This window comes from Pseudophryne corroboree, chromosome 10, assembly GCF_028390025.1.
Source record: "Pseudophryne corroboree isolate aPseCor3 chromosome 10, aPseCor3.hap2, whole genome shotgun sequence".
NCBI lineage: Eukaryota > Metazoa > Chordata > Amphibia > Anura > Myobatrachidae > Pseudophryne > Pseudophryne corroboree.
Window position 1 is genome coordinate 251,722,663 of NC_086453.1, and position 24,197 is coordinate 251,746,859.

Sequence of the window (24,197 nt, forward strand, 5' to 3'; positions counted from 1 at the left end):
GCACTGTACTACTATATACTGCTCACAACAATGCAGCACAGATATGGATACTTGAAGTGACCCGCAGCTGCAAGATACAGCAATGGCCTACTGTACTGTACTACTATATACACTGGTGGTCACCAAAATGCTGCACTGTACTACTATATACTGCTCACAACAATGCAGCACAGATATGGATACTTGAAGTGACACAGAGCTGCAAGATACAGCAATGGCCTACTGTACTGTACTACTATATATACTGGTGGTCACCAAAATGCTGCACTGTACTACTATATACTGCTCACAACAATGCAGCACAGATATGGATACTTGAAGTGACACAAAGCTGCAAGATACAGCAATGGCCTACTGTACTGTACTACTATACTGGTGGTCACCAAAATGCTGCATTGTACTACTATATAGTATATACTGGTCACACAACAATGCAGCAGATATTGAGCACTGATCAGGATACTAGTACTGAGTCTGACACGGAGCTGAAAGATACAGCAATGGCCTACTGTACTGTATTACTGTATAATATACTGGTGGTCACCACAATGCAGCACACTGAGCACAGATATTGAGCTTTTCAGGCAGAGAACGTAGCCACGTCCTCTCCGCTCAATCAACAATGCACAAGTGAAAATGGCTGTGACGCGCGGTTCTTTATATGGAATACGAATCTCGTGAGAATCCGACAGCGGGATGACGACGTTCGGCCTCATGCGGGTTAACCGAGCAAGGCGGGAAGATCCGAGGCTAAAACACGTGAAGTTCGGGAGGGGGGGGGGGGGGGGGTCGGATCTCAATGAACCGAACCCGCTCATCTCTACTGTAGATACATGTGAATGTTGTGCAGAGATGCTCTTTTACTAGCTTCTCTGAAAACCTCATGATCAAGTCGATTATTGGAGCCCAGGTATGTAATAATAAGATTTTAAACCTACCGGTAAATCTTTTTCTCGTAGTCCGTAGTGGATGCTGGGGACTCCGTAAGGACCATGGGGAATAGACGGGCTCCGCAGGAGACATGGGCACTTTAAGAAAGACTTTGACTCTGGGTGTGCACTGGCCCCTCCCTCTATGCCCCTCCTCCAGACCTCAGTTAGAGAAACTGTGCCCAGAGGAGATGGACAGTACGAGGAAATGATTTTTGTTAATCCAAGTGCAAGATTCATACCAGCCACACCAATCACACCGTATAACTTGTGATATACTACCCAGTTAACAGTATGAAAAACAACATAGCATCAGTCCAAGACTGATGAAACTATAACATAACCCTTATGTAAGCAATAACTATATACAAGTCTTGCAGAAGTAGTACGCACTTGGGACGGGTGCCCAGCATCCTCTACGGACTACGAGAAAAAGATTTACCGGTAGGTTTAAAATCTTATTTTCTCTAACGTCCTAGAGGATGCTGGGACTCCGTAAGGACCATGGGGATTATACCAAAGCTCCCAAATGGGCAGGAGAGTGCGGATGACTCTGCAGCACCGATTGAGAAAACAGGAGGTCCTCCTCAGCCAGGGTATCAAACTTATAGAAATTTGCAAAGGTGTTTGACCCCGACCAAGTATCAGCTCGGCACAGCTGTAGTGCCGAGACCCCTCTGGCCGCCGCCCAAGAAGAGCCCACCTTCCTAGTGGAATGGGCCTTAACCGATTTTGGTAACGGCAATCCTGCCGTAGAATGTGCCTGCTGAATCGTGTTACAGATCCAGCGAGCAATAGTCTGCTTTGAAGCATGGACGCCAACTTTGTTGGCTGCATACAGGACAAACAGTGCTTCTGTTTTTCTGATCCTAACCATTCTGGCCATGTAAATTTTCAAAGCCCTGACCACATCAAGGGACTCAGAATCCTCCAAGTCACGTGTAGCCACAGGCACGACAATAGGTTGGTTCATATGAAAGGATGAGACCACCTTAGGCAGGAATTGAGGACGGGTCCGCAATTCCGCTCTATCCATATGGAAAACCAGATAGGGGCTTTTATGTGATAAAGCCGCCAATTCCGAAACTCGCCTAGCCGAAGCCAAGGCTAACAACATGACCACCTTCCAGGTGAGATATTTCAACTCCACTGTCTTAAGTGGTTCAAACCAATGTGACTTAAGGAAACTTAACACCACGTTAAGGTTCCAAGGCGCCACCGGAGGTACAAAAGGAGGCTGAATATGCAGTACTCCCTTCACAAAAGTCTGTACATCAGGTAATGAGGCCAATTCCTTTTGAAAGAAAATGGATAAGGCCGAAATCTGAACTTTTAATGGAGCCTAATTTTATGGCCAAATTCACTCCAGTTTGTAGGAAGTGAAGAAAACGGCCCAGGTGGAATTCTTCCGTAGGAGCATTCCTGTCCTCACACCAAGAAACATATTTTCGCCATATTCGGTGATAATGTTTAGACGTCACGTCCTTCCTAGCCTTTATTAGCGTAGGAATGACCTCATCCGGAATACCCTTTTCCGCTAGGATCCGGCGTTCAACCGCCATGCCGTCAAACGCAGCCGCGGTAAGTCTTGGAACAGACAGGGACCTTGTTGTAACAGGTCCTGCCTTAGAGGAAGAGGCCACGGATCTTCTGTGAGCATTTCTTGCAGAGCCGGATACCAGGTCCTTCGTGGCCAATCTGGAACAATGAGAATTGTTCTCACTCCTCTTTTTCTTATTATCCTCAACACCTTGGGTATGAGAGGAAGAGTAGGAAACACATATACCGACTGGAACACCCACGGTGTCACTAGGGCGTCCACAGCTACCACCTGAGGGTCTCTTGACCTGGTGCAATAACTTTGTAGATTTTTGTTGAGACGGGATGCCATCATGTCTATTTGGGGTAGTCCCCACCGACTTGCAATCTGCACGAAGACTTCCTGATGAAGTCCCCACTCTCCCCGATGCAGATCGTGTCTTCTGATGAAGTCTGCTTCCTAGTTGTCCACTCCCGGAATGAACACTGCTGACAGAGCGCTTACATGATTTTCCTTCCAGCGAAGAACTCTGGTGGCTTCCGCCATTGCCACTCTGCTCCTTGTGCCGCCTTGGCGGTTTACATGAGCTACTGCGGTGATGTTGTCTGACTGGATCAGAACTGGTCGATTGCGATGTAAGATCTCCGCTTGACGTAGGGCGTTGTATATGGCCCTTAGTTCCAGGATGTTGATGTGAAGACAAGTCTGTTGACTTGACCAAAGTCCTTGGAAATTTCTTCCCTTTGTGACCGCTCCCCAACCTCGGAGGCTCGCGTCCGTGGTCACCAGGATCCAGTCCTGAATGCCGAACCTGCGGCCCTCTAGAAGGTGAGCACTGTTTAGCCACCACAGGAGAGATATTCTGGCCCTGGGGGACATGGTGATCCGCTGATGCAATTGCAGATACGACCCGGACCATTTGTCCAATAGGTCCCATTGGAAGGCCCTTGCATGGAATCTGCCGTATGGAATGGCTTCGTATGTTGCCACCATCTTTCCCAGAACTTGAGTGCTGATGTACTGACACTTGTTTTGGTTTCAACAAGTTCATGACTAGAGTCATGAGTTCCTGCGCTTTTTTCCGGAAGAAAAACCCTTTTCTGGTCTGTGTCCAGAATCATGCCCAAGAAGGGCAGACGAGTTGTAGGATTCAGCTGCGACTTTGGAATATTGAGAATCCAGCCGTGTCGCTGTAACACATTCAGTGAAAGTGATACGCTGCTCAGCAACTTCTCCCGTGACCTCGCTTTTATGAGGAGATCGTCCAAGTACTGGATAATTGTGACACCCTGCTTGCGCAGGAGCACCATCATTTCCGCCATTACCTTGGTGAAAATTCTCGGGGCCGTGGAAAGCCCAAATGGCAACGTCTGAAATTGGTAATGACAATCCTGTACCGCAAATCTCAGGTACGCCTGATGAGGAGGATATATCGGGACATGCAGGTATGCATCCTTTATGTCCAGAGATACCAAAAAATCTCCCCCTTCTAGGCTGGCGATAACCGCCCTGAGTGATTCCATCTTGAACTTGAACCGTTTAAAGTAAAGGTTCAGGGATTTTAAATTTAAAATGGGTCTGACCGAACCGTCCGGTTTCGGAACCACAGAGTTGGTAGTACCCCTGCCCTCTTTGAAGCAGGGGAACCTCTACCACCACTTGTTGCAGACACAATTTGTGAATCGCATGTAACACTATCTCCCTTTCCAGGGGTTGTTTCGGTAGGGCCTATTTGAAAAACCGGCGAGGAGGCACTTCCAGCTTGTAACCCTGGGAAAAAAATTCTATTGCCCATGGATCCACCTGTGCGTGGACCCAGACATGGCTGAACAGTCGAAGACGTGCCCCCACAGGAGCTGACTCCCTCAGGGGGGCCCCAGCATCATGCGGTGGATTTAGCAGAGGCCGGGGAGGACTTCTGTTCCTGGGAACTAGCTGTGTTGTGCAGCTTTTTCCCTCTGCCCTTACCTCTGGCAAGAAAGGACGATCCACGTGCTCTCTTGCTTTTATTGGAACGAAAGGACTGTATTTGATAATGAGGCGCTTTCTTAGATTGTGAGGGAATATATGTCAAAAAATTTGATTTACCTGCCATAGCCGTGGAGACGAGATCCGAGAGGCCCTCTCCGAACAATTCCTCACCCTTGCAAGGCAACAACTCCATATGCCTCTTTTAGTCGGCATCACCTGTCCATTGCATGTTCCACAGGACACGTCTAGCAGAAATCGACATAGCGTTGACTCTAGAACCCAGTAGACTAACGTCTCTTTGGGCATGTCTTATTTATATATATATATATATATATATATATATAAGACAACATCTTTTACATATATATATATATATATATATATATATATATATGGGTTCACTACGATATGCCGGCGGTAGGGCTCCCGGCGACCAGCATACAGGCGCCGGGAGCCCGACCGCCGGCTTACCGTCAGTGTGGCAAGCGCAAATGAGCCCCTTGCGGGCTCACTGCGCTCGCCACGCTACGGGCACGGTGGCGCGATACGCGCGCCACACTATTTTATTCTCCCTCCAGGGGGGTCGTGGACCCCCATGAGGGAGAATAAGTGTCGGTATGCAGGCTGTCGGGCTCCCGGCACCGGTATGCTGGTCGCCGGGAGCCTGACCTCCGGCATACTGAAGACCACCCTATATATATATATATATATATATACTAGGTACAATAACATGGTATCCTTATCTAGGGTTTCAATCTCCGCTGATAAGGTATCTGTCTACGCTGCTACAGCGCTATAAACCCATGCCGACACAATCGCCGGTCTGAGTAGTGTACCAGAATGTGTGTAAATGGACTTCAAAGTACTTTTACTGCATGCTATCTGCAGGATCCCTGAGGATAGCTTTAAAGTCAGCGCTACCTTTTTGGGTAAACGTGTCAATGCCTTGTACACCCTAGGGGAAGATTCCCATCGTATCCTGGCACCATTAGGGAAAGGATACTCCCTGAGAATTCTTTTTGGGAAGCTGCAGCTTCTTGTCTGAAGATTCCCGCTCTTTTTCTTCATGAGAGGAGGGAAATTTACCTCAGCTTTCTTCCCCTTAAACATGTGTACCCTCGTGTCAGGGACAGATGAGTCATCAGTGATATGCAAAACATCTTTTATTACAATAATCATATATTGAATACTTTTCTGCCAGTTTTGGCTGTACTTTGCATTATCGTAGTCGACACTGGAGTCAGACTCCGTGTCGATATCAGTGTCTATTATTTTGGATAGTGAGCGTTGTGAGACTCTGAAGGTCTCTGTGACATAGGGACAGACATGGGTAGATTCCCTGTCTGTTCTCTAATCTTTTGTGTAATAAATTCATCTTAGCACTTAATTTCACATATCCAATCAAGCGTCGGCGTTGTCGACGGAGACACCACACACACACACATTTGCTCCATCTCCTCCTTAGGAGAGCCTTTTACCTCAGACATGTCGACACACACGTACCGACACACCACACACTCAGGGAATGCTCTTCTGAAGACAGTTCCCCACAAGGCAATTTGGAGAGACAGAGAGAGAGTATGCCAGCACACACCCCAGCACAATATGACCCAGGAAACCCCGTAGCGCTGTTATTATTATCTGCGCCAAATTATGTGCCCCCCCTCTTCTTTAAAACCCTCTCTTCTACCGTGGTATAAGCAGGGGAGAGTCCGGGGAGCTTCCTATCAGCGGTGCTGTGGAGAAAAACATGGCGCTGGTGAGTGCTGAGGGAGAAGCCCCGCCCCCTCGGCGGCGGGCTTCAGTCCCGCTAAAAGTGTAAAATTGGCGGGGGCTCATGCATATATACAGTGTCCAGCTGTATATATGCTCTCTTTTGCCAAATAAGAGGTTTATATTGCTGCCCAGGGCGCCCCCCCCGCCCGCCCTGCACCCTTACAGTGACTGCTGTTTGTGAGGTGTATGGGAGCAATGGCGCACAGCTGCAGTGCTGTGCGTTACCTCAGTGAAGATCAATGAAGTCTTCTGCTGCCTTTTGAAGCCTTCTTTCTTCTCATACTCACCCGGCTTCTTTCTTCTGGCTCTGTGAGGAAGACGGCGGCGCGGCTCTGGGACGAACGTCCAGGGCGAACCTGTGTTCCGACTCCCTCTGGAGCTAATGGTGTCCAGTAGCCTAAGAAACAAGACCTTGAAACTCAGAGAAGTAGGGTTGTTTCTCTCTCCTCAGTCCCTCGATGCAGGGAGTCTGTTGCCAGCAGTGCTCCCTGAAAATAAAAAAACTAACAAATATACTTTCTTAGCAGGAAACTCAGGAGAGCTCCCTGCAGTGCACCCATCTCCTCTGGGCACAGTCTCAAACTGAGGTCTGGAGGAGGGGCATAGAGGGAGGGGCCAGTGCACACCCAGAGTCAAAGTCTTTCTTAAAGTGCCCATGTCTCCTGCGGAGCCCGTCTATTCCCCATGGTCCTTACGGAGTCCCAGCATCCTCTAGGACGTTAGAGAAATGTAAAATTCATGTTTAAGTTATGGAACTCCTTCCCTGTTGTGGGTGGCTCCTATATAATGACATAGGAGGAGAATGATGTATTAAACATTTACTAAGTACATTCTATAAAATGATGTAGAAAATGATTGGATGCTATTGTCATCCTCTCCACTTGCCCACTTTAGAATGTTTGCTACATCTCCCCTTCTAGCCAAGTCAACTAACTTCACTTTAATTGTTTTACAGTGTGGATGCTGGTAAGTCCCCAGAGGTTGCTTATGTCTATGTTAATAATAAGGGCAGAATATTCAACAACAAACCAATGAAAATAGTAACTTCCTGTAACCTTGACGTTTACTACTTTCCATTTGATCATCAGAACTGCTCCATCTCTTTCGCAAGCTGGACTCACAAAAGTAAGTTTTTAACTTTTTCATAAATTCACTTTCTTCCTATTAATGAAGCATAAAGCTATGTAACTATAAAGTACTTCTTGTTTTCTAAAACAAATATATTTAATAGCAGACCAGATTACTGTACGTAGTCAATTATCCCATCATTGACAAATTAACTGATTCATTTATTTACATTTCTCATTTCTAGTTCAGGATATTAGCATATCATTTTGGAGAAATGCAGATGACACAAATAATTTCCAGACTGTAAACAAGAATGAAGGAGAGTGGAAGCTCATCAGTGTAATTCCCAACTACAGCGTATTCAACGATAGTGACAGCAGCTATGGAGAGTTAAAGTACTTTGTAAGTTAATTCTTCCTTCTGTCCACTGGCATCCCGACCACCAGCATATCATACCCAACCCCTCTAGGGAATGAAAAAATATTAATTCAGTACAACTTCCTCCTTCTTGAAAAACACAATTTATATATGTTCTTGTCCTATCCAGAAATAGCCCATAACTGCCTTATGGCCAAAAGTATTCCCAAGCTAGATGACACTTCCAGTCCATCATGAATTATATTGCTAGCAGAGGTAGTACATCAACTATTTTGATAGCAACTGGCACAATTTATTTATTTACAGTAGGTGCTCCCGGTGGACTGATGAGTGTTGGAGTGTCCTGATGAGCCCATGTGATCATAAATTCTTTACAGAATGGGATGGATAATCTAGTGGTAGCTACAAAACCCAGCCATTGTCATTTAAGAACATTAAAAACACACTTTCAACTATAGCAGTATCCATACAACAAATGCACATAAACAAAACCATTCTGTCCCAAAGGGTAGTGTATTCAAATAAGCTTGCAAACTAATTATATTCCCGGTTCCATGATTGATTCTGTTCTTGAGGCATGTTGTTTTCCTCACTTCAGGCAAGAAAATATAGTGATAGCAAATATAAAGACCTCCATAGATCTAGATGCTGTGTCCCCAATTTCCCAACTCAACCGGAACAGACGTTCATCAATCGGAACCGCCAACCGATAATCAGCGACCCTTGGGGGAATCAGGGGAAATTCTTGTTACAAAGCTGCGATCCTGACTGTTTTCGGTCAGGAGCGGGTATCAATATTTTTAAACTTGTTGAATGTTCCTGAGTCTCTGACCCAGGCTTCAGAAGATGAGGAAATTGCAACAATCTATCATTATCATATGGGGGCTTCTTCTCAGAATTCTATGCAACACTGTAGTATTGCATTATTGACTTGTTTTGTCAGTTTTCATTTATTTTTCCCCATTCATTTTCTGACAGATAATAATCCGAAGACGGCCTGTCTTTTACGTTGTGACTCTTGTTCTGCCCAGTATGTTTCTGATGGCCATGGATCTCGTTGGATTTTACCTTCCCCCAGAATGTGGGGAGAGAGTATCTTTAAAGATTACCCTCCTTCTAGGCTATTCTGTCTTCCTCATCATGGTATCAGATCACGCGCCGGCAACTGGAACCCCGCTAATAAGTGAGACTTGCTTGGGTTTTGAAAATTATGATAATAATGATAATGGTCTGATACGGTAACAGTTGCAAACTGGGCATAATTTTTACTAAAAACAAAGTGGCACACATAAAAATAGCATATGTGCCAGGTGCACCAGGAATGTTACATGTACTTAGATTTATGTTTTAAACCATTTTTTTGTTTGCACATAATGCATTTGCTAATACAGGTTGAGTATCCCATATCCACATATTCCGAAATACGGAATATTCCGAAATACGGACTTTTTTGAGTGAGAATGAGATAGTGAAAACTTTGTTTTTTGATGGCTCAATGTACACAAACTTTGTTTAATACACAAAGTTATTAAAAATATTGTATTAAATGACCTTCAGGCTGTGTGTATAAGGTGTATATGGAACATAAATGAATTGTGTGACTGTACACACACTTTGTTTAATGCACAAAATTATAAAAAAAAGTTGGCTAAAATGACCTTCAGGCTGTGTGTATAAGGTGTATATGTAACATAAATGCATTCTGTGCTTAGACTTAGGTCCCATCACCATGATATCTCATTATAGTATGCAATTATTCCAAAATACGGAAAAATCCCATATCCAAAATTCCTCTGGTCCCAAGCATTTTGGATAAGGGATACTCAACCTGTAGTCAGAAATACTGTAAGACATAAAATATCTCTAACACATGTGATACATCTGTCTCATGTATGGAATAATTGCTACATACGTACACCAAAATACACTGTATGTGCAAAAGAATGAAGAACGAAGAGAGCAGCAATTAGAGTCTTAGTTGTTTTCATAATAACAGCCAATCAGAAATGGTTTGCTAGTGCAGATGGTGACCATCTACAGTACTGTACATCATCATCTGCTATTTACACTTTCCCTGTACACGGGTAAATAATACAGTTCTCCACATGCATATACAGTATGCCTCTGTGTATCAGCATACATCTATTCCCAATTGCACGAACATGCCTTTCTGCACTTGTCTTAAGCTATAATTCCCCTCCCATCCCTTGCACTTCTGTGAGGTGTGATACAAAATGTCAACATTCAGAATGTCTAAACCAAAATATTGACATGGATATTATGGTAATATGTCAAATGTTGACCTCACAATTTAGTCATTAACATAACGACAACATTGCCAGAATGTTGACATTGTAAATGTCAACATTCAGAATGTTGACACCATGTTTAGCTGAATTTAGCCCTAATTGCAGCCTGACCATAACCATAAAACGGACTGGCATTCACAATGCCGACATTATGACATATAGACACTGTGAATGTCGTCATTTTGACTGTCTATGGGCATAATCCTATTGGGCATAATCCTACCTATCCTATTAGCCATGATGATGGCACGGTTATCGTACGATGCAGGCACTTATTGGGGATTATGCTTCGGGTGCCTCAGGCACGCGAAGCAGCCCCTGGAGCTGAGATAACACGTGGTATCAGAGACTTATCCCCGATCCCATGTGTTTTCGTGTGATTGAGGGTCTGATTTTGGCCAATGACAACGGCCTTTCATTGGATACTGAGATAATGACCATCATTTATTAATTGCGATATCTGGCCATATTTAATGGACAAATCGCATCATGGATAATAGGATACCACCCCATGTTTTGTCCATCCAAACATTGTGAATGTCAACATCCAGACCATGTTGACATTCTGGCATTGATATTCTGAATGTTAACATACTGACTACACAGACCTTCCATGCACACACAGTGCAAGTGGCAGAATCACACAAGGCTGAGTACTCAGCCTGTATTAGCCTCACTATGAAATAAAAATATTAAAATACTGAGAATATTGGTTTTAGCTAGAGATGTGCGCTGGCCTAAATCTTGGGTTTTGGTTTTGGATCTATATCTCCTTCGTGTTTTGGATATGTATTGGTTTTGCCAAAACTGCCATTGGGGGTTTCGGTTTTGGATCTGTATTTTTAGAAAAAAACATAAAAACCGCGAAAATCACAAAATCACAGAATTTGGGGATGCTTTTGTACATACAGTATTATTAACCTCAATAACAATCATTTTCACTCATTTCCACTCAGTTTTGACCACATCACAATATTGTTTTCATTCAGCGCTGGATCTTGCTGGTTTTGGATTCCACATAAGGGAGCCGCATCCGGAACTCAGCGCAATTGCACTCCCTTTCTGCCACGATGTCTGCAATAAAGTGAAAATATGTTGAATTAATACGAAAATTAGTTGTGTATATTGGTCAAAAACATTTACATGGTACTACATACCTTGTGTAATGCTGGATGAAGCAGTTACCTTCTCCAAGTCGAACATAACGTTGAGAAACTGATCCTACATTGAGGCTGAAAATAATCTCTACAGATGATTATAGCATCTAAAAATATAATACTGCACAATATATATTTTTTGTTGCTTGTACTGGGGTCAAAATTGCCTGGAAATTAATCGTATTGGGTTAATAATACTCTAGTCACAAAAAAAGGCCAAATCATGTTATTTTACATGTTTTAGTAAAAAACATTTTCTAAAATATTTGAAACCGAAATCGGCAAAAATGGTCTGACACAGATCTTTATCAATAACTAGATCAGGGGCCCAAGGAAGGTCGAGTATGTATATAGTGGAAGGAAGGGTTGAATAATTTAATTTAATTTGATTCTAAAAATTTAAATTAATCATTGGTAGCATTGGTGATGGTCTTTATTGCATAGGCAACATTTTTTTATTGGTTATATGATTGCACTAATCTGACTTTTACTAATCCAACTTTTACTTTTTATTTGATTTTACATGCCCTGATTTAAGTTGTCTATGCCGCCCCTCTCAATTGTTTGTCCTCCATATCTATCATCAAACACAAACCAAGTGGGGTACAACACACACCACAATTAGTACAAAAAATGTACCACCTACAGTGACAATACATGTATGAGTATGAAATAATAACACACTGCTGTCTGACCAGCAGTGTCACAGTACATAAAAATAAAATAAAAATTGTATAGTACACTGGAGTACAGCACAAACAAAGAAAATATTGTATAATTATAATTTTAGGTTTTTGATGTTAGCTTTTATTATTTTAATTTTACACTGGGACAGAGCCCCTGTATGGATGAACAGATCACCCCTTTCAGATACAGCAGACAGAGCACCCCTTTCATATACAGCAAACAGAGCGCACCTGGACTGACACTGATAGGACACACCAGCCCCTGGATGTTACTGGGTTAATTTAATTAACACAGGGACAGAGCCCCCTTGCAGGGGTGTAGCGAAGGTGGCTCCGGGTGGCAAAAAAGTTAGAGGGCACGCTGCCGCCTGCCACCTCCCCTCCCGCCGGCCGCTGTACTGTCAGCCGCAGAGCAGGAGGAGGAGAAGCAAAAAAGGAAGCACACTGACTCAGACTCGGAGACTAGGTAGGAAACAGGACAGGCCAGAGGCAACTCTCAGGCTGCTGCAGCACCACCTCTCTGCCCCTCAGGCTACTGCGGCATTGCTCAGGCACTTCTGGGACATTATTTTCATTGAAGCATTCTGGTATTATCATGTCTGGGATGGCAGTTCTAGGGTATTATTTTCATTGAGGCATTGGAAGATGATCAAATTGGGGGTGGCGGGGCAATTTTTGTGCATTATTTTCATTGGAAGTTTTAGGTGGTTTAAGGTCTGTGAAGATGGTCACATTTGGGGCATTATTTTCATTGAGGCATTGGAGATTATCAGATCGGGGGGGGGGGGGGGGTCAGGTTTGGGGCATTATTTTTATTCAAAGATTGGGGGGTTATCAGGTCTGTGGGGGGTCGCATTTGGGGCTTTATTTTCATTAAGGAATTGGGGGGTTGTGAGGTCAAGTCAGTTGGGGCATATATAGTGTCTAATTTATTTGAATTAAACAAGTAAATAGTTAAATATAGCTACTCCCACAGCCACTCTACCATGGTGTAATGTGTATAAGGGGCTCTCCTGTGTGGCATAACAAGTATAAGGGGCTCTACTGTGTGGCATAATGTGTATAAGGGGTACTACTGTGTGGTGTAATGTGACTAACGGACACTACTGTGCGGTGTAATGTGAATTAGTACTATTCTCAATGAAGCCATTATTTATTTACCAGTAATTTACATAGCACACATATATTCTGCTTTACAGAGAATATTTTGCCATTCACAGTAGTCCCTACAGATACAGCAGACAGAGCACCCCTTTTAGATACACCAGCCCCACGCCAGTCAGACAACACAGTACTGAGACAAACACGTCTGTTCAGTACACTCTCCACAGCCAGCGTGAAACTGGCACCAATCACCGGGGACCTTTATAGAATCAGACAATGGGATGATGACGTTTTGCCTCAATTTGGGATCTGAGTAAGGCGGGATACCCTGAGCTGGACTCAGATTCGGACTCAGATCGGGAAGCTCGGGTGGGTCTGGATCGGGAAGCTCGAGTGGGTCTGGTTCTCGGGGAACCAAACCCACTCATCTCTAGTTTTAGCCCAATCACCTGAAGACCCAAATGAAAACAGAAAAAGCCAGTTTGAGCTGATTTGTCACGCTGATGTGTAAAATGTTTAATACTACAAAGATATTCCCTTTTTTTTCCTATCCCCTAAATGAAATTGAGTTGACTAACCTGTTCTTGCTTTTAATTTACTGTTGACCTACAGTTTAGTTGAAAAGGAAATACAGGTGTCTATAATTAAAGTTCACTTATTCCAAGCAGTCTACAGCAAAAACTACTTATCAGAATGTCTCCAAATTTTCAGTATGTCTTAATGAAGCCATGGAAAGGAAATTCACTGCAAAAAAATTTCATAAATTGCATCTTTTTCAAAGATCTTTCATCTAACTAAATCTCTGCAAAGCTTCTGGGGCTGAATTAGCATTTTGGGATAAAAAAATTCAGGATTGCATGTTTTTGTAAATTTTATTTAATTTTGAATTTAAGACAAAATGAGAACAAAAAAGTTGCGAGGATGTTGTTTACTGTAGATAATGAAAAGAGGTATGATTTGCTAAATAAATTTGCATATCTGATACCTTACAAGCTGAAAAATGACCCCCTAGTGGTGATTTTTTAACTAATAGTTTTTGCCGTGAGTTTCATTTCCATGGTCTCATTAATATGAAAATTTGATGACATTCTGATAAGTAGTTTTTGCGGCAGACCGGTTGGAATAAGTGAACATTAAATATAGACACCCTGTGTATACTTTTTGCAACTTATTTATCAATATAGCCTAAAAGAAAGACTTTATATTGCCACAATTTTTTGTAATAGAACATTGTTTTCATTTCAATGCAACAATCTCAAAAACTTACTTAACTCTTTAGCATTATTGGCTGGCAGCAGTATAAAAATAGTGACCGCTTCTCTGCCCAATCTTCAGTAGCCATGCCCCCTTCATGACATCATCTATCCCGTCACGTTTCCTTTGTGATGCCATTGGTCAGGGGGAGTGGTTGGGGCATGGCCAGCACAGGGCACCTTGTTACGGCACTGGAGCATGGGATTCCACTGTGACTTGCATGAACCCCGCATTAGTTGAACACTCGCATTAGCACAAAGTAGTAAATCGAGTTAACATGGCTGCCCACAACTTCAGCCACTTTACGTGCGACTCTGAATCCTCCCCATGGTCTTTCTTTACCCCACTTTCAGGCGATTTTCACAATCAGATTAATAAGTACACTAAGTCGCTGGCTGATTATCTACCACTGACTACAAAGTTACTGCAGGCTGCTTCTGCAAGATAGTAGTAATTAAGAGTGGACTTTATGTTAAAGAATAGTTTTTAGCATCTTTGCTGTTTGAGGAATCTTAATGACACAATTTTCAGCATTCTGCAACTATGGTATCTGTTATATATTTTGTTCATACTGTTATTTTTTTTATTACAAAATAACATGTTGGCATAATGGGGTGTCACTTCAGTTTTTTTTGGCAAAGGCTCTTTGCTTGCTCTGTTTAACAGCCTGCCAAGCCTCACCTCCAGCAGCCAGAATTTAGATGCTATACTAATGAGTCCAAATGAACAACAGCATATGAGTCGGTTAGTAATATTATTGCACATTTGTTCCTATACATTGTATGGAATTCCATCTGCAGATGCTTGCAAATGTTAGAGATTTGTTATACTGTTTAATCATCAATAGAATCTGATTCGATTTGAAATTGGTTATATCTTCACTGTTTACAGTTTATATTCACAGCTTACAGTTCAAAGTTTGCTCCGTTTGATTGAATAAAGATGGGTTGAATTTTTTCTAACTCCGAGTTCCCCCTTTAGTTTGAGTTCACAGTTTGCAATTAAGAGCCACCAAAATGAAACAAATTTAGCTCGTAGATGTTTGAGCTGGTTAACACTGTCATGTAAACATGATTTAATCTCTTCTTCATGTCATTAATAAACCTTTGCTTGGTACAGTAAATGTGGTCTTACTTTGACTGCATTATAAAATGGATTTGCTGAATTATATGACCGGTGATACATAGAACGGTACTTGCTCAAATTAATGTATTGGTCACCATCCACCACTTGTGCTAATTCATCTAAACTAGCATAAAAAATTCACCCAGTGCACCACAAAAGACCAGCAAAAGCTACATACATCCGACATACATACATACATACATACATACATACATACATACATAATAGTAATGCAGGGATCTCAGTTATACACATTTGCAAACATATGGTACGCCACCAGATGCCTTACCATGGATGGTGGCTTACTATATGTTTGCAAATGTATTTAACTGAGATCTCTGCATTGCTATTACCATGCATAATATGTTTAATTTGCTGGTCCATTATAGTGTTCTGGGGGAATTATTTTAATTTTATATTTTTAAATATATGACCTTCCAGACACTTTTCTCTTTACTTTTTTTATAGGTGTGTATTTCATTTTGTGTTTGGTACTGCTCGTAATCAATTTGATGGAGAGCATTTTAATAGTTCATATAGTCCATCAGAAAAATCTTCATCCAGAGGTTCCACAGTGGCTGAAGACCTTGGTTCTGGAGAAGATGGCCGCCTGGTTTTGCATGAAGGGAAGAGTTCACTTTGGAAAATCATGCAACAATATATCTGAGAATATGGAGAGCAGTTGTACCAGTAAGCACCAGAATGCAGCGCAAAAAAACCCTCTTTTTAAATAGAATTTGCATGAAAATACTTCATTTGATTATCAAATCTAACATGATGATGGAGCAATGAGATAGTTTATATGCAAATTATTTTGTAGTATACTGTAGCCATTATGACTGTAAAAGATCTAATGTTTGCACTATCTGCCTGCATAGTTTACATATATTATTCAGTGCATGGTGTAAATCAGCCTAATAATATAGTTCTAGTCAAACAGTTTCACAGACAGTATATACCTACTTCACAGACAGTATATACCTACAGTAGCTTGTTGTTTCCCTGAGGCTCACCCTGTGTCCACGGCGGCCTCAGCATGTGGCTATGACTGTGTGTTAGTGGGGGGCACCTTCCCCCATTGCCACCGCTGGTGATTGCCTGTCCCACTCTAAATTCTGCACAGTTGGGAGAGGGAGTATAGGTCTTGCTACACACCTGCTTTGATATCATAGTGATTAGCATTAAAGCGGAAACATGAAACATTAATGTGGACTATATCGTTCCATTGCATCATATGTATACTGTGGAAGGTTACAACGGAAACATAGGTCATTTATATTTGTGTGTATTGGCTGACATATGAATCTCTGTTCTGTATCTTCAGTTCCCTGCAGTCTACAGTAAAGAAGCAACAACCACTGCGTCCTGATTGCTAACAGATTTTTGAAACATAGTGCAAGTCACAGAGATAACAATTAATAAAATCTATATGACTTTAAATCTTAAACTTAACAAATGCGGTCCAGTAAACAGAATAGAAATAGCCGTAAAGTTGCTCTGTTATAGAAATGAGGAAGGCCAGCTTGTCAGTCCTCACCATTATAAATAACAACTCGCCCTACCCCTTGGCTGCTTGTTATATTGCCAGCCCTCCACACCCTCAGTGGTATCCCTAACATGTCCCGGAGGTGAGTATTTTACAACTTACAGTAGATTACAATGAAATGTACAGGGATATATGTACAGTATTTAGTAACTAGATAGATACAATAGCTCAAATATTATTACAAAGTTATGTCATTAAGAGCCTATGGAGTTAATCAGGCAAGGCGGGGAACACAAAATATCCTTGGGGGGCCACGTGTAGTTAAAGGGTGCCAAATGGAAAACCCTGCCCTAATAGGTGTTAATGCAAGTGGGATCCATGCAATACTACCTTAGCATTTCTCAGGACGGTGCCAGATTCTACAACCAAATGGAACTCAGTGCAGTGACGGCAGTTTCTTTGCAGAACTATGACTGGACCTTGCCAGGGTTTTCGTGCAGTCTCGCTGTGGGCATGACACTCCCATAACATGCCCATGACACTCCCATAACACGCTCATAAGACAGACTATCTCTGCCACTGCAAAGGTATGTCCACTGCATTTTCAACATATTGCTGACACGTGCGTCTCCCGTGCACCTTGATCACAGCTCTGACTCTGTGCATAGGCTATCTAGACAGATGCATAGTGAGACACAAAGGAGGGTGTAGGAGCCGAGACAGGGGTGCCGCAATGGGACCTCCCCCTCCAATGGGTCATGGACTACCTCCTCCCCAACTTTCTCTTTGGCATAGAGACTACTCTCCTGGGCTGTCCATGTGAGTAGTCTATGTTTTTGGAGGGGGTAGGGGAATAGTCCATAATGCGGCAGAAGCAGAAAGTCCCATAGTGGCACCCCCATCTCGGCTATTGCGCACACCTTTGGTGCAACATAGATGCATGCGCAGAATAAAATAAATCATTTTACTTCATCTGACATCAGCAGTGCATGGGACTCAGAATCAGGCCCAATATCTCAGTCTAGTTGATGAACAGTGAGGGGCGGGATGTAGGAAAATATTATTTCACTAGGATAGATTTTAGTAAAAACTTTCAAAATATGTAGTTAAAAAAAACCAATTAGGAATATAAACTTACAAATATGACATATCATAATGTAAAATATAGATTTAAATAAATAATAGTCTGTTATAAGAATAAACTATTAGGGCAGTGGTTCTCATGGACTCTTGCAGGGGTGCCTTGGGTTGGAGGTCAAGAACCAATTCAAACTATTTATTGTCAATATAATAGGTAAAACCAGAGCTTGTGGCTGCACATCATAAAATATGTGGACAAACAGAAGCAAGTCATGTCCCTCACCACATAACTGGCCCTAAAGATGATATATAAACATAATTTACTTAATTTAATATTTTTTTTGTAAATTTCTCAACAAGACACATTTGGCCTAGTGGTGCCATGAAAAAAATCTGATTCTCTGGGGCACTGTGATTCAAAAAAGTTTGGGAACCCCTGTATTAGGGGATTAGACAAGCCATTTTCACTGTGAATTTGCACCATGATTCTCATTTGCAATGCTATTCCAAATTCGCAATTCATTTTCCCAGAAATGTGTGTTTTTTATGCACTCAGTAGCATGACCCTCACTTGCATGGAGGTCCAATGAAAGATGTCGCTGATGACACATGGGAGCATGCATCAGCAGCGGCATACTGCATACACACTGGACAATTTTAACGAGGTGTTGTTCCAATCCATTGGAATCAGCTTCAGTTTTATGATGCAAGTTGACTTTTACAAACGTGTTTCTGATTGAAGTGACCCCTTTATGTGTCTTCTGTATTTAGTATAGTTTTGCCCTTCACCCATAATAGTTGTTAGAGCCTCTTGTATTAGCAATCTGTTTATTATTAAGGTCACTTTATTTCTAATAATTGAGCCCAAATTATTATGTCAGCAAGCTCTGTAAGCAGGTCTGTCCAACTCAGTACTTAGGCAGCAAATGTTTGATGGTCTGGCAGAGCGGTGCCACCCCAGGGCTTCTCTGCTTTATAATCAATACATTTATACTAATGGATGTTTTCTGTCTACAGTGATGAGTTACAGTAATGAAAATGGAAAGAATTACAACAGCCAACTAGCAGTAACAAAGGACTCTGAAGTACTGCTTTGTATCCTAAAAGAGGTTGAATCCATCCAAGAGCGTCTGAAGGAAAACGATGAGCATCGTATTACCAAGGAGTGGCTTCAGGTTGGCTACATTGTTGACAAATGTCTTTTCCGAGCATATCTTGTAGCTTTGTCAGTGTACGCAGTTGTCATAATAACTGTTTGGCTCCAACACATTAATTTCTGAGATGTATTATATCTATTGATCAATATCTTATAATGTACAGTAATGGAGATGAGAAAAATGTTGTACCTGTTCTGCACCATATTCACCTCATTCTTCAAATGGGCACAGAATTTCACATCTTCGCTGATGCAATTTGCCCTTAAGTGGTTTGCCTGTAATTCTCGCTATCAATTTGGACTACCCAAGCGTCTCCCTTATAACGCAAACACTAGAGATATGCTCTCCTAATTCAACAAAGTTCCTAAACTAGTTTGTTGAATCTACACAAAGTAAAAAAAAAAAAAAAAAAACATTATCAAAAGTCTGAAGGTTTGAGCTTGTTTAAGCCTGTCCAAAAATTATTTGGAGCTGGATGAAAAAAGTCTTGAACCTATTAGATGTTGGCTATGATGGCTGTTTTCTAAGCAAGTTCAATTTTCAGTAGCTCCTTAAGTCACAAAGGAACCATTCCCAAGTCATGAGTGAATGAGTGAGTTCAATAACATTAACCAAGCCTCTTCATTTTGAAGTTCCTTGACCAATTTTCACATATCTGTGTTGGCAACCACACTACAGTATACAACAGAATGAATTGATACTGTTTTCATCCCAACCCTTTTACTATGCTATATGTATATACCATGGAGCACAGAATTTATTATTACACTGCAATGTAGCATTCGGCAAAATAAGAACGTAAGACTGGAAATGTAACATTTGCATTAAAGATCTTGACATCTCTACAAAAGTCTACTGCATCTTGTTCCATCTTTATCAGAAGACGTTGTGTGTGACACAAATGATGCGGACAATATACAGAGCATGCAGAAGAACCAATGTTCATGGAAATGCAACCTATCAAATCACCAGGAATCAATGACACCCCTGAGGCACCTTCTTTTAGCTGTACTCATGCACACACTTTTTGTGCATCGGAGATGTTATGAATACTGGTACAAGTTACAGATGTCATGTTACTCTAATATTATTTTACAACTGTTATTAATGAAATACAATGTATGATTTAAAATGTATACATATTACTAGCAAACTAAATAAATATATTATTATCTAGTAGAGCAGGCATTCCCAACCACAGTCCTCAAGGCAAACCAACAGTGCAGGTTTTAGTGATATCCAGGCTACAGCACAGATGGTTAAATCAAAATAACTGAGCTACTAATTAAGTCACCTGTGCTGAAGCCTGGATATAACTAAAACCTGCACTGTTGGTGTGCCTTGAGGACCGCGGTTGGGAATGCCTGTAGTAGAGGTTTTAACTTAATCAAAAGCACTCTATACTGTATGAGGCAGGTGAATGGAGAAGAGTACATAGGGCATAGTAATTAATTATATGTATGTCTTTATTTGGAATTGCATTAAATAAATATTAAATCATGCTGAAAATGTTTTTCTTTACTATAACTGTGTTATGATACAGTATGTTACTTAAATCACAGATGATGCTCAGGAGGAGGTACAAATGCAGAAATTATGGGGGGATGGGGTCTGCAGTAGAGGGGAGATGCAGCAAGTAGGTGAATGGGGTGGTGAAAGGGGTTTTGCAACATTAAGCCCCATCTCCTTGTAGCATAATATCACTATTCGTCGGTCTATGAATAGGGGCAACTCAGAGGGGTACTCAGACCTCACCCTCATTCAACCCCCGCATGCACCACTGAAATGTAACAATTTTTTTTTACTTAAGGGGGGTACACACAGGGAGATGTGTGCTGAGCGATCTATCACAGACCGATCAGCACACATCTCTCCCCCAGCTCAGTACTCAGCACGATGTGTGCTGAGCGAGGGGGGGCGCTCACTTCACACAACGGTGGCATTACCCCCCTAACTAGTCACCCCTGGCCAGGGTTCCCTGGGAAAGTGGGAATCCCCCCAATAAAGGGGTCCCCCCCTCCAGACATCCAAGGACCAAGGACTATGCATGATGATTTGACTAAAATGTCTGACTGATGCTGCTGTCAGCCATTACATTTTATCCCTATTTATAGTAACTATAATGCATGACTATGCACCATACCCCTGGATATCCTTATCCATTAGGAATTTATCTAACCCATTCTTAAAGGTGTTGACAGATTCCGCCATTACAACTCCCTCGGGCAGGGAATTCCAAACATGTATTGTCCTTACCGTGAAAAAGCCTTTATGCCGTATTGTGCGGAATCTCCTCTCCTCTAACCTGAGCGAGTGTCCACGAATCCTCTGTGTTGATCTAACCAAAAACAGGTCCCGCGCAAGCTCTGTGTATTGTCCCCTTATATATTTGTAGATGTTGATCATATCCCCTCTTAGTCTCCGCTTTTCCAATGTAAACATGCCTAGTCTTTCAAGCCTTTCCTTGTATTCCATCGTCTCCATGCCCTTAATTAGTTTGGTTGCCCTCCTCTGTACCTTTTCAAGCTCCAGGATATCCTTTTTGTAGTACGGTGCCCAGAATTGTACACAGTATTCAAGGTGTGGCCTCACTAGTGATTTATATAACGGGAGTATATACTCTCGTCCCTAGCATCAATACCCTGTTTTATGCATGCTAATATCTTATTAGCCTTCTTTGCTGCAGTCCTACTTTGGGCACTACTGCTTAGCTTGCTATCTATGAGGACACCTAAGTCCTTTTCCAGTACAGAATCCCCTAATTTTACCCCATTTAGTAGGTAGGTGTAATTTATGTTCTTGTTACCACAGTGCATTACCTTACACTTGTCTGTGTTGAAGCGCATTCTCCATTTGGCTGCCCATACTTCTAATTTAACTAAGTCGTTCTGAAGAGACTCGGCATCCTCCTCTGTATTTATAGCCTTACACAATTTGGTATCATCTGCAAAAATTGACACCATGCTCTCTAGACCTTCTGTTAGGTCGTTAATGAAAATATTGAACAATAGCGGTCCTAATACTGAGCCTTGCGGCACACCACTTAGCACTTCAGTCCAAGTTGAAAAAGATCCATTAACCACAACGTGCTGCTTCCTATTATCTAATCAGTTTTTGACCCAAGTGCATATTGTGCTTCCTAGCCCTGATTCTTGTAGCTTGTAGATAAGTCTCATGTGTGGTACAGTATCAAACGCTTTGGCAAAGTCTAAAAAGATTAAATAAATATTGTCTTTTGCTGTGGAACTACAAGTTCCAGCAAGCCTCCCTGCATGCTGGTACTTGGAGAACCACAAGTGCCAGCATGCAGGGAATTAAAGGCCCGCTGGTAACTGTAGTTCCACAACAAAAATAAATATTCAAATAAAGACAATACACACACACTTAAAGTAAAAAAATTATAAATGACACTAGCACACTCACACTCACTCACTCACATATACTTACCTACATCCCACACCGCCATTCACGTCCACTTGTCCAGTAGAATCCATAAGGCACCTGTAAAAAAAAATAATATATATATATATATATATATATATATACTCACCTATGCCCTGTGTAGTTCTGTCCACTTGGGTCCATGTAGGCATCCAGAGGATTAACAAAATTAAAAAATGGCAAACCGAACCATCCCGGACAGAGGAGTAGCATGTGTTGTTACATTGTGCTCCTCTGTGCGAATGACAGGGACCAGGGTGTCTACTGTCACTGGGACACCCCTGAGCTTAGAGCACCGGAGGACTATGGAGACTGTGACAGATGATCCAGAGCAGGTGGGCTAGAGTTGTAACCAGCAGATGTCCCAGGACTGGAATGGATTCAGGACCCGCATCACAGGGGTTCAGGCATGTTTTAATATTTTCATTCTGAGTTTGTCCCCACTTTTACAGTTTTAGGGAGGACTGTGAGGGACCCTTCACCTGGGTTTGGGATAGCTGTGTGGCCTCGAGTTTGCTGTGCTTCAAGTTTATGGAGGCTGGCTACTTCCCTGGGATCAACCACCAATCATCTGTTTTCTCTTCCATTCTCACACTTCTTCCCTCTGTACTGCCTTCTGTGAAGCCATTCCCCTTTTTCATTATGAATACTGTGTAAATTTAGGATCTAATCCGGTGAGGTCATGGCCTGAATGTCTTCTGCATGTATACTTACTTATCCTTACCATGCTTATGAGGGAAGTCTGGTGGTATGTGGAGAGATCAAAAGGACATACTGTATATGTGCTTTGGAGGGAGGTTACAGCATTTGCTTGCTGCATCCATGGTGGTGGTGGTTCTGTGTGTGTGTGTGTGTGTGTGTGTGTGTGTGTGTGTGTGTGTGTGTGTGTGTGTGTGTGTGTGTGTGAGGGGGGGGGGGCAGGGCGGAGGTGGAGAGACTGGCAGGGTGCCTGTCTGTTTCATTGGTACTGGGTCCCACATTTGCTGATGGTGGCCCTGGATGGATGTCTTCCTCCAAAGCAAGATTCTTGTCTTAAAGGTCCTTCTCTCCTGAAGCATAAATTATTTAATTGTATATAAATCTGTGGGCAAAGGACCATGAGGATGAAGCATACCTGTAGATGACTGTTGGGAAAGAAGGGAAAAGGCATCTACTTCAAGAAAAATAGTTCTGAAGAGTCAGGTTATGAAGGAGTCAGGTTATCTATTCTCAATAGGGACTAATATTCTGTAAACGCTTGTTTTAAAAGGTGTAGAGCTTGAAAAGAAAATCCTGGGCTCTACATACCTGTAAGTGCAGTATAAAAATTGCTATCCTCTATCACTGCTTTCCAGATTATTGGACCTCCTCAAGGGAGCTATAGCTTGATCCGTGTTAGAAAAGAGGACAAATGGAAGAACTCTTTAAAGCCATTATGAATATTTAGTAATGCTATACAGGTTATGCAATGTGCTTGCTGCATCCATAGAGCTTTTCAATGCCCCCTTTTTATTAGCACTCTCCCAGGTCAGGGCTGTGATCAGCACAACAGGAGTAGAATATTCTTGACTAAACTATTAATAATAATTTGCTAGCTCTGTATAGCCTTGAAGTTGGTGGGTTAGAGTCAATCAATGATCAACTGTATTATTTCTGTATCCATCTGAAGCTTTGTGCTGTAAACAATATATCCAAGAAAGGATACTGAAAGTTGCTGAGACATATACTTTTTAATGTACAAAATAGATAGCGGGTTC

General features: G+C 42.1%; 1 protein-coding gene across 1 annotated transcript in view; it reads left to right on the forward strand.

The window, feature by feature from the left end:
- The window catches only part of LOC134965281 (5-hydroxytryptamine receptor 3A-like), a 41,909-nt gene extending 18,030 nt beyond the window's left edge, over nucleotides 1–23,879 (forward strand). The window contains exons 4-9 of the mRNA XM_063941766.1: nucleotides 7,172–7,341; nucleotides 7,529–7,686; nucleotides 8,641–8,845; nucleotides 15,766–15,987; nucleotides 18,881–19,038; nucleotides 23,796–23,879. Of these exons, the coding sequence (XP_063797836.1) occupies nucleotides 7,172–7,341; nucleotides 7,529–7,686; nucleotides 8,641–8,845; nucleotides 15,766–15,987; nucleotides 18,881–19,038; nucleotides 23,796–23,879 (997 nt within the window). The remainder of the gene's footprint in view (nucleotides 1–7,171; nucleotides 7,342–7,528; nucleotides 7,687–8,640; nucleotides 8,846–15,765; nucleotides 15,988–18,880; nucleotides 19,039–23,795) is intronic.
- The last annotated feature ends 318 nt before the right edge of the window (nucleotides 23,880–24,197 follow it).